The sequence below is a fragment of the Podarcis raffonei genome, chromosome 1 (assembly GCF_027172205.1).
Source record: "Podarcis raffonei isolate rPodRaf1 chromosome 1, rPodRaf1.pri, whole genome shotgun sequence".
NCBI classification, from domain to species: Eukaryota; Metazoa; Chordata; class Lepidosauria; order Squamata; family Lacertidae; genus Podarcis; species Podarcis raffonei.
Genome location: NC_070602.1, coordinates 96,573,374 through 96,591,154, shown reverse-complemented (window position 1 = coordinate 96,591,154; position 17,781 = coordinate 96,573,374). Strand labels below are relative to the sequence as shown.

The 17,781-nt window shown below is 38.9% G+C and overlaps 1 protein-coding gene across 3 annotated transcripts; it reads right to left on the bottom strand.

Annotated features, from left to right (window-relative positions):
• Positions 1-713: 713 nt before the first annotated feature.
• Positions 714-17,728, bottom strand: CCNT2 (cyclin T2). Of its 3 annotated transcripts, XM_053405330.1 has the most exons (10): positions 17,508-17,728; positions 15,604-15,685; positions 11,781-11,903; positions 10,845-10,905; positions 10,351-10,413; positions 8,080-8,125; positions 5,511-5,674; positions 4,868-4,938; positions 3,105-4,230; positions 2,838-3,006 (listed from the first exon to the last, which is right to left on the bottom strand). In XM_053405330.1, exons 1-10 carry the CDS (start codon positions 17,726-17,728, stop codon positions 2,942-2,944), a joined length of 2,022 nt encoding a protein of 673 aa, XP_053261305.1. In that variant the 3' UTR covers positions 2,838-2,941. The 3 variants fall into 3 exon arrangements, 2 of the variants coding, with proteins under 2 accessions (XP_053261297.1, XP_053261305.1); XM_053405322.1 differs by having other exon boundaries at positions 714-4,230; XR_008332410.1 differs by lacking the exons at positions 2,838-3,006; positions 3,105-4,230; positions 4,868-4,938 and having other exon boundaries at positions 5,567-5,674; positions 7,764-8,125.
• Positions 17,729-17,781: the final 53 nt, after the last annotated feature.

Sequence of the window (17,781 nt, the reverse complement as noted above, 5' to 3'; positions counted from 1 at the left end):
GTATCACCTACTGCTGCCCCCAAAAGGTATGTCGCAATATCTTAAGCCTGACATAAATTATCTGTAAACTAATTTCAATTACTTATTGAAGAAAAATTGCAAACATCTAAGAAACCAAACCATGGTATTTTCATGGTTATTATTTAAGTCTTAAATTAACTCGAGTTAATTCTACACATCTTACTTTAGGCCAGCCCCTTGTGTTGTTTGCGTTTTAAGAGAATTTTATAGTTCTTTGGTACTTCTGCCGTTTATATTTTACAGACCTTTGTGGCAATTTGACTAGGCTCAAATCTCTTCAGCAGTTTTATCAAAACAGATCTAGAAGACGTGTGCCCCTCCAGATGTTAAGAGTACACTTCCAATCATTATTAGCCATGCTGGCTGAGGTGAGACCAACTATATCTGGAAGGTCATGTTTCTTATCCAAGAATATGGCTATGAAAGGAAACACTCATTCAATCTTCAAATAGCAACATTTGCATTTATAGTAGGAGGACAGACCAATCCTATGGTCATTTGTAGAATACACAGGGTTGATTATAAGTACCTGAACAGAACCTCATTCAATTTACGGATTTCTGCAAAGGTAAGACAAGAGCTGTATGTTTATTAGGATATTTATCTGTCTTGTAACATGTATCCATTACATCCTCATGTAGTAATGGGTAAAAAGCATTCCAAGGCAAAGCTACAAGCTTGTAAGCAAATACTATGAGGCTTTGTAAATAAATTTTATTTAAAGTAAACATTTACTGTTTGTCTTCTTCCTACTGGGAATCACAATTTAAGACATTTTAATCTTGCTTACACCGTATGGCAAAAATTCTTCAGGATTTAATAGCATGGATGAGGTAGCGAATAAAGTCTAAAAAGGCTAAAAAATATGCAACAATGCAGGATCAAGTTTCACAATACAGGGTTTTAAGAAATATTCTTTCAATGTAAAAAGTTACAAGGGTGAAGAAGTTAACAGTTTTGGATGAGGCAGACTGTGAAGGGCTAAGGACTAGATTAAAATCTGAAGATACATTATTCATAGTGTCCATGTTCAAGAAGTGTTTAAAAAAGACACCCATAATTCAAATAAACGTCTTCAAGTATGTAGTACAAAGTTTTGCATTACTGGCGACTGAATATTACATAGTAATTGATGCACAAGTAGTTACATTATACTGTAACTACAAATTGGATACATGCTCAACAATTATCTAAAACACTTAGCTTAGTGTAGCTAACGGGGTTTAAACTTCAGATTTGCTGCTGAAGTGTTTATAACCAATTAGAGCATAAACTGTGCAAGAACAGATGTTTCCAAATAGTGAATCCCTCTCAGACACGAGGATAACTTAATAAAATCTTTACATTAAATACCCAGTAAGTAACACTTGCTACTGTACTGAATTTATGCTGAGGTAAATTCCATGCACTTAGGGTTAGCTGGTAAAATGGGACATCGGCTTTTAACAAAAACCCATCAACATTCACTACGGTCATCAATTGTTTAAAAAAGGCAGGTGAATGAAAACAGTAATATGACACTTACAGCCATAAAAATGTATACTAGTGGTTTAATTGGCGAGTGATTATTCAGAGCTGAAAAAAACTCCAGTTTTGTTATTACAATCACAAGTACAATTCACGTAGCATACGTGACAGTTCTTTTATTGTCTGAGATAAGGGAAAAGTTGGGATACCAATAATTGTATTTATTGCAAAGATAGTATTCCACCTGTAAAAGAAATATGGCATTTCACTCACATAACACACTTTTTTTTAAAATTCAAAACGTGGCTGTCTGTATGAAATGCTAATGGAAAACAGTGATCCCTGTTCACTAATAACTTAAGTTTTTTAAAAAACTTACTAATTTCACTATACGTTTACGTATTTCAGTTCTTAAATCACGTTAATCTATATAACCATTATTAACAGCTCTGTGTCTCTATTACTGCATCAAGCCAAACATTTAAATGCACTTTCACATCAAAAAGATTATATAAACTTTATTTTTGCTTCCCCTTCTGAAAGCTACTGACATTTCAGCAGTCAACTTGGGTTTTTCTAATTAAAAAAAAAACTACAAATGGAGGCCTGAGCAGTTTTCACATTGCCTCACTGGAGATACTGTGTTGTGGCTGACCATCCATCCACACTTGGTACATGATCCCCAATGAGTGAAGTGCTCTCAGGAAGTGGCTCCCAATAAGGCCTACAGTTTAACAGGAAGTGCCACTTTTATTTATATTTCTGATTGACTTTGATACAAGGGGGGAAAGTTATGTATATTTGTCATACTTACAAGCAGCTCCAATCCTGAGTATTTATGGTTTATCTAAACATACAAAAATGTATGTACATTTCTCTCCACTTTTGTTGTAAACATTTGTCAGTATACTTTACATATCCCTTCTTTGAAACATGCAAATCATACATACAGTATAAATACACATTTAAAAAAAATACACTCATTCATAAACTAAGCAACAAAAACTGTGGCTGGCATATTCAGTTATAAATAATCAATGTGCGAGGCATTCCATACAGCTAAGAGCAGCCATTCAAACCTACTGTTCTCATCTGTGTTTGTGGAAAATACTGTGATTTTTGCACCTTCCAAGTCATTTACAGTATTTATAACACTATCGTATGTGGAGATAGGCTCATTTACTATACCTCTTCTTCTCAGAGTGAAGGATAAAGCAGCACTTACATATATTATATATATTTATATATATATATCTATATAAAGTAGGGCAGCAACTGCTGGGGTTGCGCGTATGAAGGTTTCCATTCTAATATTCTTAAATAAAAAAAGGAGAAAGGGACCAAAGCAACTGGTTACATATTCATTCCTTGGGCACTTAACAGTGAATCCAGCATGTCGAATGTGTCTTTGTAGTCCATATGCTGGCTGTTTGTACTGTACTCGTGACTGGCATCAGGACCGTTCTCCACAGGGTTCTTGTCCAGTTTCACGAGGGTGCTGAGATGTCCGTAGCCCACCTGGTATGCGACAGGGGGAGGAGGGGGTAAGGGAAGGTTAAAAACAGAGTTGAGAGAGGATACATACTGCTTAACAGAGGAAGAACTAGATGAACTACCTGAACTTTTGGAACTTTTGCTCATTTTGGAGTGATGGTTGTGAGAAGCATCATTGATGTACAGCCTCTTTCTTGAAGAGCCGGAACTAGAGGAATTGGCATCACTGCTCAAGCCAACAGGACTCCTCAGAACAGCTGGCGTTAATCCATCACTACTATGTTTAGTGCCACCACTACTACTGCCACCAGTATGGGAATGGGAATGCTTATGACTGCTACCATGATGGCGGTTTATGGAATGTTCCTTGTGCTTTTCCTTGTTAACATGGGGACTAGAGTGCTTGCTTTTCCCACTGCCCTCATCTGATGAGCTATGCCTTTCTGAGGAAGAGACTTTGATTTTCATTTTCAGATCTTCTTTGCTCGAGTTCTTTTCTGTGGGTGGAATGGGTATCCGCAATTTGAGTGACCCGCCTTTTTCTTTTTTGTCAGGCATGTGTTTTTCAGGCTTCTCTGCATTTGTAATGGGAATTTTCATTTTAATAGGGGAAGTTACAGAACTGCTACTTGTTGCTTGGGGTTGAGTGTGCTTTTTGTATTGCTGTTCGGGGCCCATATAGTGTTCTCTTACATCCAGTTCGAGGGTTTCTAGCTTGCGTTTCTCTCTGTATTTATCCAATGACATTTTCTGAGGCATTATTACAGGTGCAGATGTCACCTGCCCATGGTATTTGTTTCCCGGTTTGTGCACAGTAGAATGCTCAGAGAGTTTGTCAGCTCTGTGATGTAATCCTGAATGCAACTGCAATGAAGTGCCTGGTTGAAAGTTTATGTTGAACTGTCCACCAGGCAGTGAAGTATCTGGTTTCTGAGAATACATCTGTTCTGTCCTTGTTTGATCTTGGTGCTGAGGCCATTCTTGATGTGCTGACAGACTGTAAGAAGTACCTGGCATTCCTGTGGCCAGTATTGCCAGATTTTCTTGACTATCTTGAACAGAGATACTTCCCGAGTTCAGAGGAACTGGGGCAGGAAATGTGGATGCAGATGGTTTTTGGAAAGTTGCATTTCCAGATACACCAGCAACAGCATCTACTAAAATGGAATTCTGAACCAAAGATGAACCAAGAAGGGAGTTATCGGATGCCTGACCATCTCCTTTAGGTTTCCTTGCAGCCTGATTAGCCTACACAAGGATAAAAGTGTAAAATTAGGACATAATCTGAAGTGTAACATCTACAAATACATCTGGCAGTCAGTAGAAGCTACTCAGTTCCAAAACTGAAGAACATGATGCAACTGCAATTAGTTATTTTACTCTGAACCTTGACAAAGAACATTGAGCTCAAAAGCTCAGTGTTTTTGAACATCAGTTGGCTAAATAAAAAAAAATACTCACTTGGATTAAAATTTCCCTTATGCAAACTTCTGCTGGGGGAGATGATAAACATAAATTTACTCTGCACATCCTAAACACCTGTTCCATAGGGTTAGAGTACCCTCTAGAACAGTGTGAGGATACAACAAAAGGGAAATTGGCAAATATCACTTCCCCTCTCCTTTCCTCAAGTGGAAGCCTCATCTTGACTGAAGATGCTACCATTTGTGGTAGGGTAACTCTGGGTCTAGTTTACTACATGTCATTTTCACAACTGCTTTATAGTTGCTATAATGAAGATTTTATCGGTTAAATTACTGGAACATCAAAATTCACCCAGCAAGTGATAGGTCGGATGCTGGCTTTCAACCAAGCTGAAAGCAGATTAGCAGATGCTTACATATAGTATAGATGAGGCAGTTTCTTTACCACAATAATCTCTTACCCTCCAATTTCGAATCCTCTTTAATCTATTGGGAGTTTTCTCCAGTATCTGAAGAAACTCATGTGTCAGCTCTGTGAATGAAAACAAAATTAAGTGAAACATCTAACTAACTAGCTCAATTCCTATTAGCAACTTTCAGCACTTTTTGATGACTAGACTTAACAAAATTTATATAGAATACCACTTGATTGTAAACCCCACCCGAAGTGGCTATCTATTCAATCAAAAGAACTTTACGTATGCCTGAAGCTAGTTTTCTAAGTCACTGCTTAAGATACTTTTTTGGGGGGGAGGGGGGGTTTAAAAAGTAATGGGAGAAATACAATATATTTTAATGCCACTCCTCAGTATAAACCTCCAGCGTGATCCACCCTGTTAAATACACACCCACACCCAAAACAGTAAATGTAGCATTATTTTTAAAAGTCAGCATTTTTTAAAAAGTGTTAACATTCGGCATGGATGAAGCTATAATAAAAGAAACTTGCATTACATACTGAAATGGTAAACACCTAGCCTGCAGGTAACTGCCGGATAAGTGCCTTTTTAGCCATCATGGTAAAGGTTAACAGGAATGTCACAAACAAAATAACTAGAAATACAAATTTAAATAAAAGAATAAAGGAAAACAGATTTTGCTTACCGTCAAGTAATTCTAAAGTAACAGAAGGATCTACATATTCCCACCAATGCTTTCCATCAGTTGATACCGGAATCTCCCAGTTGGACCACTTGCAAGCCAAATGTATACAGACACATGCTATCACAGTTGGTTTGTATTGAAGACAAAATGTAGTAAGGTGCAGACTGTAGTTGGAAATGTTTCACAATGGAAGAACAAACGTCAAACATGGAAAAGAACAAAAAACAAGAAGAGAGCACTTATCACCACAGTATTCAAGGTATATATTATGAAGCTGCAAAAAAATTTTAGCGTACAACTTTGGGACTTTATATTAAAAAACAAAACATACAGGTATTCATACACAATAATTTAGATCTGTTTATGCTGATAAAATAGAAGAACTACTACAGTATTCTGTTCTTCCAGCAGTACAGGAACTTAATACACAAGGAAATCAAAATATTAGCATTCATAAATATCAATATTTCTGCAAAAATATACTCCTTCAAATTTTATGGCATCGTAATGTATGTTTCATTTTAAAAGTTAGTGAAGTAATGTGTAAAGCAACATGTAGGGGGGAAATGAAATCCCTTCCAGTACAGCCTGCAACATAGTTTGCATTAGTCAAATCAACCGAGTCACGATCAAGTAAAAAATTCTAGCTGGAAGCAACACAACTGTGGCAATTCCATGTGCTAGCATTGATTTGAAATTTGAGCTAATGGAAAGATATTCATTCTAACAAGTGTGTCCGCCCTAGCAAGTACTTATTAAACAAATATTTGATTATGTGCATATTTACACTAACTATGTCCTAGATCCAGAGATTTAAGCAGAAAAACAATTCCATTTAATCAAGGCAGCCCCACCCAATTCCTCTCATTTCCTTGTCTACTGCAACCTTCAGTGGCCTATCCCAAGCTGTTTCATAGGGTCCACTGTGCCTTAGGATTGGCTTGAGGTGGTGGGGGTGGGGTGGACCCTGGAAAGCCCTGCTGCATGAGCAGAGTTCCACTTTTATTTTCTCTGGATCCAACACAATGAGCTTAAAATCACATGCTCCTTTCTTTTCTCCACACCATAATCAGTTCATAATTAATCATTCAAACTCCAAGCCAGAATAACATAGGCATTTAGTTCCTATTTCATCTCCTCAAACCCTCTTAACAATATCACTTTAAGGGGAGATCATTATTTCCTGTATCCTTGCCACACAATGGATCTCTCCTCAGGTCTTCAGATTTTTGCTTACATATTTTCAAAATTCATCATTTCCCCCATCTAAACCCTCATTTATATACTCCATTATCCTGTTTACTTTACTGTAGGTTTCTGCTCACTCTTTTTATTTCATTCAATCAAACCAATGTCTGAGTTATATCCCTAATGTCTCTCTAATGTCCTAATGTTCTGTCCATTTAAGTTTAACTCTTAGATATTATTTATAAAGTCGTCTTCTTTCACCATTCCATTTCATATCCGCTTCACATAAGTTAAACCTGTTATCCTCTCTTTTGCCTCTGGCTTTCATGCTCTCTCCAAGGCTGGAATTGTACATCAGAATACAAATTAACCTATCTCCTTTTTGCAAAGTCTACTTTTTTCTATAAAATTAATGACTAGGCTGGTTAACATACTGATAAAACCCCTATCACACAGCCAGGAGAAATAATAAATCAGGATATAGTGTCACTTCCCCCAATTCCTGACTGGTCTTTATCTATGAACCATGAACTGTGAATTAAAATCTAATGATTAATAACAATATAAGACAACTTCAAACCAGTGGTCATGACTCAAGCTTATTTTAAATCAGTTAACAAGACAGGAATTGGGGAAATAACAACTAAACACTGTTTACTCCTCCTCCCAACCTCCCAGTGAAGACCAAGGCTTTGCTTAGGCCAGCAGGTATTTTTTTAAACCCACAACTTTTCCATGCGAATGTCACCTGGGCACTTTCCTGAACACTTGCAATTTATTTACATCTCTCTTCCACCTATCCATTTTACTGAAAACTGAAAACCCACTGGCTAGAGGTCATTTCTGACCAATTAATCGTAGGGCTTTTGTTAAAGAACTAGCCAGCTTCTGCACTGCTAAATGTCTTATAGGCTAGTTCTAATGTAGCTGTAACAAAAGCTTTTTTTTTTTTTTACTACAGCTGTTGTTTTGATTTCTTTTTAGAAAAAACAATGCTATTTTATTTTCATTAAGAAAAAAATACCATTAACTACAAGGGTAAACCAGAAACAGCTTTGTACTTACCAAGATGCTCGGATTTCTAGGTTAAGTTTATCTCTCTGTAATCTTTAGCTGCTATTCAGGCTACCATTTTTAGACTTATGCACTCACAATCGAGAAAAAGTCACCAGAAAGCACCACTACACTTCACATCGTGCATTTAACCCCTTTGTGCCATTAGGCCCTTGTACAATACACCGCACTGCAAACAGGAAGGTACCACCACAGTAGATGGCCCAGTCGCCTGTTGCAACAAGGGTTCGACACAAGTAGGGGACCCTGCAGTAAAGGAAGCTATAGTGTGCTACAACAGTGCAACAAAGAGGTTCAGGATAACAACCTGTTGGTAGCCATGAAATAGGATGTCTGTGCCAAATCCTTGCTTGCTGTAAGAAAAAAAAGAAACAATGAAATTAGACATCAGTCTAATTTAATTCCCCAAATTAAAATGCTTTCTATGTGTGAAGATAATACAAGCGGCCCACTTGCAAATGAACACAATGCAAGCCATTGCCAAGGCAAAGTTTGTGTTTACACAGCTACTCTTCAAACTAACTCTGCTACTAGGTTTTTTGAACATGAATTTATTTATTTAATCAAAGTAACACAATAAGCTAGCCAGTACTTCAAAACTCCGGGATAGGGCAACTAATATGTTTTGAGGTAATTCAGCGGTAGATCATTGTCTTCATAGCCTGAGCCTTACAACTCAACTACTAATAGGTTTGCTCTAAGTAAATCATAGATGACCTCCATCTTGCCAATAAAAATGAAGCTGGAGGTCAGCAAAAAGCATCTGGTTCTCTATAGTTTTCAGTGGTCACCACCAGTTTTTCACCCTGCCACCACCATTACTCTAGCAAAAGGAGGCGGCCCTCAGTGTCAGCCAACCTAGAAACTCAGCGTAACATTATGTTGATGATGTACAGATTTTTCCATCTTTGCTTTAACACTGCTGACCCTTTAAGGAAGACAGCTCACAACAGCACCTGTCCACTAGACAGGCGGGCATGGTTTGGGGGAAACGTCTTACAGGCCAAACTGGATGCTCTGGCAGACCAAGACTGGCCCACAGGCTGGAGGCTCCCCACTTATATTGTAGGATCTCATTACAGTGGTACCTTGGTTTAAGAACAATTTGGTTTACAAACTCCGCAAAACCAAAAATAGTGTCTTGGTTTGAGAACTCTGCCTCGGTCTAAGAAGGGAATCCAAACACTGGAAGGGCACTGGCGGTGGGAGTCCTCATTTGGGAAAGCGCGCCTCGGTTTAAGAATGGTTCTGGTTTAAGAACGGACTTCCAGAATGGATTAAGTTCATAAACCGAGGTACCACTGTGGTTCTTTTAATTTGTCAAATATTGATGTCACAACACTAAAAGAAGATTTCTGATCATGTATTCTCCGATCCTGCCCCTTTGAAAGGTGGGGGCAGTGTTGGGATAAAGAACTGCTTCTTCAAAATTCACAAGGTAAAGAGACTAAACTGTGCTTTCTCAAACAACTGTCTTCTTCACCTGCACTTTTTCAGATGATGAACTTTTTTAAATAATGTATGTGAAAGTAGGGAAGCAGATAGGCTATTAAGGTTTGTAAGATGGTGACCAGCAAATTCGAATAAACTGATGGATCAGAAAGACTGAGGAAACAGATGCAAAAGCCATTATATATAATGCTGTCTTGCTAAATTCTTCTAATTTAATATAATAGTCACCAAAAAAACCCAACAAGGTATTACCATAGCATCTCAATTCTAGTCATTCATTTTCAGGCAAGTATAACTTAAAAAAGAAAAAGAAAAATCAGGAGTGGGCAGCCTGGGAGCCCTTGGCTTAATTTCATGGAGCTAGAAAGGAGGACAAAATGTGGGGAGTGGGAGGTGTGGCAGAAAGAAAAATGAGTGCCTCCTCCCACTTCTGGTACTAGGTCCATACACTTTTTACTCCAACACTACCTACCATAGACTACTCAGAAGGAATATAGCCCCAGACAGAAAAAGGTTGCCCATAACTGTTTAAAATTGAGGGAACTTTGGCTCAGTTCTCACTATGACTGTGAGACATCATTTAATCCATATGCGGTCCAGAAATTAGGCAGGTCTACCTCATTAAAAAGAAAGAATAAAAATAATTATATTACAATTGAATAAGATGGGAGGCCTAGGAGAAAAGTATTTGCAGATCTAGAAAGGGAAAAGAGAGTCAGAACAGTTAATGCTGTGAAAACTGACCAATGCTTCAAAAGCAACTATGTATTGCAAGTACTTAATAATTTCCATCTATGGCCTGTTATCTGGCTTGCTTTGCAAAAAGAAAAACCCATTTTCCCCAATTCCATTGACTGTATATGGATGTCTACCTTATTCTCTGATTATCTTACAGCAAAATCACCCATATCAGCAATATCTACAAAATTTGTACCTGGAGGGCCAATTTTTAGTTTAAAAACACACCACACAACTTATAATCTACATATCCTTTATAGATCCAGGTAAAAACAAAACCTAGTAGTGATTTACTCACAGCAGAAGTAATATTCCAGAAACAGTTTTAGTAAGTCACACCACCTTCCTACAGAGATGTAGGGAAAGAATCAGTTAAATTGTTACTGACCTCTCACTAACTGCGTACATTTCACAACATCTGTGTGTGGATGCTCAATGGTAATCTCAAAACCTGAAAAATTAAATGTGTTATTTCACAAACTTACATTATATTTGTCCATAAATTTAAAAGTACCTGGGGTCATGTTTCTTTCAAGTGCGTAAATTAATAATCTCATAATGGACTACTAAAGTAAGTTTAGGGTACTTGCACTGAATGATTTTTTTTAAAAAATGCAAGCCGTTATACTGCTTAGTTACTATGTGTACATTTATTGCAGTAAGTGTGGTTATACTAGATTAACTCTGAAAGGACAGGCTATAAACATGGTGCAAAGACAAGAATAAAATGGCTTCTATGATCAGATTTCTCCTAATATGTTTATTGTGTGTCCATCAATCAAATATGTAAGTATTCTATTACTGGAACTACACTATAATGTGAAGATGTTACTGGCTATACAGTTGCTTTAAGAATATCATATATACATTTAATATACTTACCTAAAGTTTGAAGCATTATTGTTTCAAGTATAACCAGCTCTTGGGCCTGCTGAAGGTATGCCTAATAATAAAGAAAAATGCTGAAGCATCAATACAGCAACTTTAACAAGTTAATAACACCAAAGTATATACCAAATAAACTGACTGGCTATCAACACTTTTTTTGGGGTACACATCACAATCACCAAGACAGCAAGAAATTATTTTCTCTCATGCTTTTGTTTCTTTCATGATATCTTAAAACACACAGTTCTGATTAGCCTCATCACAATAGTTGTCTCTAATATGCATAGCAATATTGGGGATGTTCAGACATTTATTTCCCTTTCTTACCTCTAAGCATAGTGAGATCAGAAATGGCTCCTGGGTTCAAACCCTCTTCTCAACATTTTTATGTTCCCCTCAACTGTATGAAAAGGCAATGCTTGAACAGAGTATGTTGTTTGTATATGTCCCTAACCTGCAAAGTGCTTAAATAAATGCACAACACCCAGTTTAAGTTTTGAAAGGAGCTCAATACAGGAAGGAAGGAGGCACATTGAGACTCCTGCTCTCATTGCATGCAGAGGTGAGAGACAGAACATAATGTCTGAATAGCTCAATATTTTATGAGAAGAGATGGTCATCTGAGGGAAGTAGAAAAAATGTGTAATATGGCAAAGTCTGCCAATAAAGCAAAAAACAAGCATTTCCCCCCCAGTTGGAATAAACTTTTTTTTTTCAATTAAAAAAGTTATTTTGATTTCAACTATTAGGACAGGCTGCTGCTAATGTTCCATAATAATGATTTAATATTAAGTAGAAATGTATTATCTGTGAATTCAAATATGCAATGGGAAGGAACAACGCAGCTTACAATTCTGCCAAGACTAAAGGAAAAAGCTGGCAGTCTTTTAAAGTGTCAGTTATGCTTTATGAAGACTGATGTGTACGTACATCACTCTTTGTGTCCAGCTCTTGATGATGAAGGCAAGCATGTGCTACTTTGATAACATGTTCGAGTTTTCGTGGCTGTTCTTCCACTTTTGCAGCCAAAAATAATGCAGTAGGAGATATAATCTGTCAGACAAAAAATGCTTCAGTCAGAACAATGTTGCAACACATCTCCCATAAGATTAGTTACCTCTAACAAATGGATAAATCTTAAAACAAGAGTGATAAAGCCTTGTGGAAGTTCTGCCATCTAGAAATATTAGAATGTAGCACTTTTCCTGAAATAGCCTTTATAGAATCAATGAAAGCACAAGACTTACTGAAAGTGTTTAATATCCTATGCAGCAAAGATTGCCAATATGTATTTATCTTCATTTCTACTGTTTCAATGCAACAGGTGAGAGGGTGCAACTGCTTCAAGTCTTGCAGCCAATTGTTATTTGAACCAAAGTTTGAGGTGTGACTATTTTTGTCACTTAGACATGGTGTTAATTGCTCAACCCATTCTCTAATTATGTTAGTCCTCCCCTCAAAGGTATGCTAGGATTTAAACCAAGGCAACCAATACAACTGTGGATGATCTATATATCAAAAAGATAGGGAGAATGACCCTGCCAATTCTCATGTACTCCCTAGTACAGGAGAGCTTTCAATCATTCTAGATCACTGTTGCGGGCAAGGAGATAGTACCAAGGTAGGGTATGATTCAGCTCCTACTGAACAAGGAGGCTCCAAATGATGGTACACAAAACTCCTGGACTGCCTCAGGTGAGTTATCCTGTGGAGTTCCACAGGGTGCTATCTTATCTTTTAATGTCTATAATAAATCATTAGGTGAGTTCACCATCGGTTTGGGGGCATGGAGTCATCAGTTTGCTAATGGCACTCAGCTCTGTTTTCCCATTCTGTTTGCATCAGGCATGCCAATGAACTTCTTGCCTGGTTGCTTAGGCTCAGTGAGGGCCTGGATGGGTGTGAGCAACCCAGATAAGTATCACATATTAACAATGGGCAGTTTTATTGATCAGGGCTTAGGAACAATTCCAAAATTTAAGGAAGTCACACTCAAGAATTCGTCTTCACCCAACACTGCTTTTGAATGTCCACATGGAGCTGTGGCTAGGAATGTAGCACATCAGTTTTGGCTGATATGCCAGCTCTACACATTGAGACTAAGCATCTGTCACTGTCACAGTCACACAGAACATGGTAACTTATCTCAACTACTATAATGCCCTTTGAAGTGTGGCTGCCACTGGGCACTGAACAGAAACCTCAGATGGCCTAGGGTGCAGCAGCACAAAATGGTCAGTCGCTTGGAGTTGGTGATATTATTTACTCATGAATTCCAGTGTTGGTTTGTGTCCAGGCCTACATTTGCCAACTTAGTGCCAGCTAGGTGTGTTGAACATCAATCCCCACCCCCAGCAAAGTTGATGGGAATTGTTGTCCAAACACATCTTAAGGGCACCAGGTTGGTCGAGAATATGGAAAGTACAGTTCTTGACATTTGAACCTGAGGCAAGACTTCTTTTGAAAGCACATTCTCAAAAATACTGCCCCCCTCCCTGCAAGGAGTCAAAATTAGCAGAAGAGATGTTGCCCTTGGTGCTGCCATCATATGAAGTGAACATATGTAACCTCAAACAAGCATATTTTTGGTGATGGTATCTGAACTGTACAATTCCCTCCCTTAAAGTGTCCCACCAGATGTTTTCCAGAATTTATATCAAGCTTTCCAGAATTTATATCAAGCCTTTACAAAGTTTTAATTCTGTTTCCCTTTCCCCCAAGTAGTGCTCCAAGCAACTGATTTGTCCATACTTGGACCCTAAAGTTATTTAGCTTTGCAGCAATTAGCATTCTGCCACCAATGTTTACAGTTTCTCCAAGATATTAAAGCATGCCAGCCTGCTAAAGTTCCTTACAAAACATTAATATCTTCTGCCCATTTACTGCATTTTCTCTTTTGTCCTAAAAAAAGCCTTTTATAACAAAATTTAACCACAAGTAGTATCATGTCCAAACACTTTTAAAGAATATCTAACACTAATGAATCCTTATGGGATACACTGTTTACATTACAGCTATTTATCAGAATAATAATAGAATCTATTCAGTAGCAGTGAAAAATAGGAAAAAAACAGTATTAGAATCACACGCTCCTACTGCGTTTGTACTATTTCAACCAAACAGTCTATGTTGCTTAAAGCAAAATTTAAGTCCTCTTAATATGACTAACACACACTATCAGCAAGAGAGAAGGATGCTACCTATAACCATCAAGCTCCATCTGCAACATCTAGCCTGTGTGAGCATCTGTCTCCAAACCATGACCATTTCTGGCTATTACAGAAGACAGAAGTACTTTGTCTAGGTGTCCTGAAGTTTCTAAGCTACATAAGCTGCCAACAAGCTGACTAAACAAATCCTATGATTGCTGGAATAACAAAGCAAGAATAATACCAGAAACTAGACTCTTGGTCAGAGCACCATATTCAGCACTTTGGCTGCAAGCAAAGGGGGAGCTTGCTTGTAGAAATGACAAACCACATTTACAACCAGGGTTTTCTTTCTACCCTGGCAGTATCAATAGCTTGTCTATGCAAGTACAGTCATACCTTGGCTCCTGAACGCCTTGGTACTCGTACATATTGGCTCCCAAACGCCCAAAACCCGGAAGTGTTCCGGTTTTCAAACCTTTTTCGGAAGCCGAATGTCCAACATGGCTTCCACTTGAATGCAGGAAGCTCCTGCAGCCAATCGGAAGCCGCACCTTCTTTTTCAAACCATTTCAGGAGTTGAACGGACTTCTGGAACGGATTAAGCTCAAGAACCAAGGTATGACTATATGGCCACAATAACTACAACAAAACTGCAGCTATGCACACAACTGCTTCATGTGTATGCACTACTTTGGATCCATGTTCAACACTACAGCATTTTTATTTCTTATATCCCAGTTTCAAAAATACTGCATTTTATCACTCATTACAAAAATGTAATCATTCATTATCCACTCCAAATGATACAAAATTAGATAAGGGGCACTTACTTACAATAAACTCCCACTGTGTTTATGCTAATTACATTTGTAAAGAAATTTCATTACTGAACTTTTTAGAAATACCTTTAAGGCTCTTGTTAGTTTCTGGAGGACATGAGAGACTGCAGCTTACAAGGCACATTGGCACAGGTCTATCAGGTTCCAATTTCATTATGAACCACAAACTCCAGTTTATAAGCAGCTGGTGTTGTATCCAACATTCTGTAAGCAGAACTCTGTATAGCCAGACTTCCCCTTCCTCTCCTCCCCCGACACCCACAAAAATCTTCTATGGAGAGTCTTCTCAAACTTCTGGACATTTTCGGGGGGGGCGCACAGGGAAAAGTTTCACCTCACAAGTGGACATGTCTTGTATTAAAGGGACAGGAATACTGGACACTGCCCATGGCTTCCAAGTACTGCTATTATGCATCCTTTACTGGCATTAATGCCCCCCCAAATGAACTGATTGGAGCATGAATTATCCAAACTCTCTTAACTCACAGAGCTGTGAAAGAATCTCCCTAACCATGGCCATCCTCTCATTGGAGAGTCTAAGCAAGACACATACTCACCTAAATCAAAATCAGCACAGCATTTTTAGTTCATGAAGAGATACTAATAGTAAACAAGATTTTATAAATGAGATTCTCTTACCATAGATGACTACTTACAAGCAGAAATAACAGACTGAGACTAACTAATGTCAAAGAAATTTTTAAACAAATGCTACATATCCCACAAATAGCACTGTTCTTATAAAGGCTTAGATGTACTTACATTTCTATTAAATTTTGTGAAGGAATGATGCATATAAAACCTGTGCATGTAAACAATTGCGGTATTAATTGTAAGTTGAGATCTAAAAAGAGAGTTAAGGAAGTTTTGTTTAAGTACCCAAATTAGAATTCTCTCTCCAAGTGCTTAAATTGAACCATAAGACACAATATGTAAAAGACAAGACTAATTTATTTTCATTTCATTCAGATATAACTTTAAAATATCTGTTAAATTAACAGGGGAACACACGTTATAACCCAAACTTCAATAGGCTGTATCTAGTCCAGGGCTCACAGATAAAGAATTGTGCCCCCATCCCCCAAAGGGTAAAACCACTCGCAAGAAAGGCTGGAATGTAGGGCAAGAAGCTTCATTGGGAGTGGTGAATTCAGAAAATCAGGAATGGTGTGTTTGAAATCACACTACATTGGCTGTAACTTACTCATATTTTTAAGTTAATACTATTTTTTTTTACTTGTACACAGCCATTCTGGGTGGTTGGTACGTTGTCATTGTTGATATTTTTCAAAGATGTATACTAAAGCTTTCAAGATTTTCAGATTATTCCACATTTTAGTCTACATTATGTTTGTTGGGAAAAGCCACACAAAGTTTGTTGTTTTAGAAATGATTAACTTTCTGCAAGTATTCCTAGTGTAGGAAACTGTAAATAAGTCATCACTGTAAATCTAGAAAAGCTGTTGCTAATCAAGGCATCCAGTCACATATTGACAAGTTTAGACAATGTTTATTTGTCAAACAAGAACACACAGTGGGTTCACAAAGTTATCTACACAGGACTTACAGGAAATTTGTGATGGGTGATTAAACTTTACTGTAATAAGTTTGTTGCAGTCTGTGAAAGTGGGTTTGAGGATAAAGTTAGCCTACTAGTTAATATACCCAATGGGGGGAAATGTTTGTTCAACCTATTATAGCAGATTATCCTTGCTAAAAATAGTAATTAAAACATCTGTGATTATGTCTAAATTCTGCAGAGAAAGTTTTTAGAATAAGCCTGTCATCATTCCTGATTTCAGACAACTGAAGGCGTTGTATAGAACACCCAATACATTCTACAGTGCCTAACTTTTCTTTTGAGATAATGGACTATTTGCAGTACTTTGACCATTTTTAATTTTATTTCAGAACAAGAATGGGGGGGGGAGCATTTGCTAGGCTGCCCTGTGTGGTCTCCTCAATCCACATGCTAGAAGCATCAAATCTCCTCCACTTGAATGTGTGTAGGGAGGGGCAGGCTTCTGTTCCTTTTCATACCTATCTCAATTATTCTCAATTTACAAAAAACAACAACCTACATAGCTTAAACTAAAAACTTGCTATCTAAACCTGAGATTAAGAAGACGAAACCCTATCACGTATGCACAAAGCCATTACTGAACAGTTTAGCTGAAACAAGACCGCTGCACTTCAAAAGGCCCCCTTTTGAGACGCTAGCCCATAGTTTCTCTGCGCCAAAGGGCGACAACTACAAAAAAGCGCCTCATTTTCAGCCCCGCACAGAACTCACAAGCCACACAAACACACACGAGGCAGTACAGGTCACCCCGTGCCAGCAGGATCTGGGGCCTGCAAGGCCATAGCGCCGAGCCGTTAACGCAGCCGCCAAACAAAACCAACGCTCCCTCCCTCCCCGACTCCCGGGGGATCCTGTGGCGCCTCCCTCCCACCCACCCCCTCAGCCGGAGAAGAAGGGAAAGGCGAGCCAGGAGGAGGAGCCAGAGCAGGCGAGGCCTCCTCGGCTCCCCAAAGGGGCCGCCTGCCTGGAGGAAAAACTCGGGCTGGGGGGTGGGGAGCAGCCTGAGAGGGTCTTTCCCGTCCCTTTAGGCCCGCGACCACCCCTCCCCGTCCCTCTGCCCGCCGCCTTCGCCCCAGAAGGATACACGTTGAGGCGCTGGCCCATGTCCTGGATGAGGTTGGCTGCCTGCTGCCGGTACGAGAGCTCCTTGTCGGCCTCGACGCCGCAGCGGCGAGACGGCGTGTTCTCCAGCTGCTCCCGGCTGAAGAACCAGCGAGGGGTCCCCGGGCCGCCTCCGCCTCCTCCGCCAGCCCCGCGCGACGCTGAACTCGCGCCAGGTCCGGAACCCGCCACAGCCGCCGCCATGACACAACCACTTCCTCCTCCTCCTCCCGCAGCGGCAACCGGCACGCCCGACT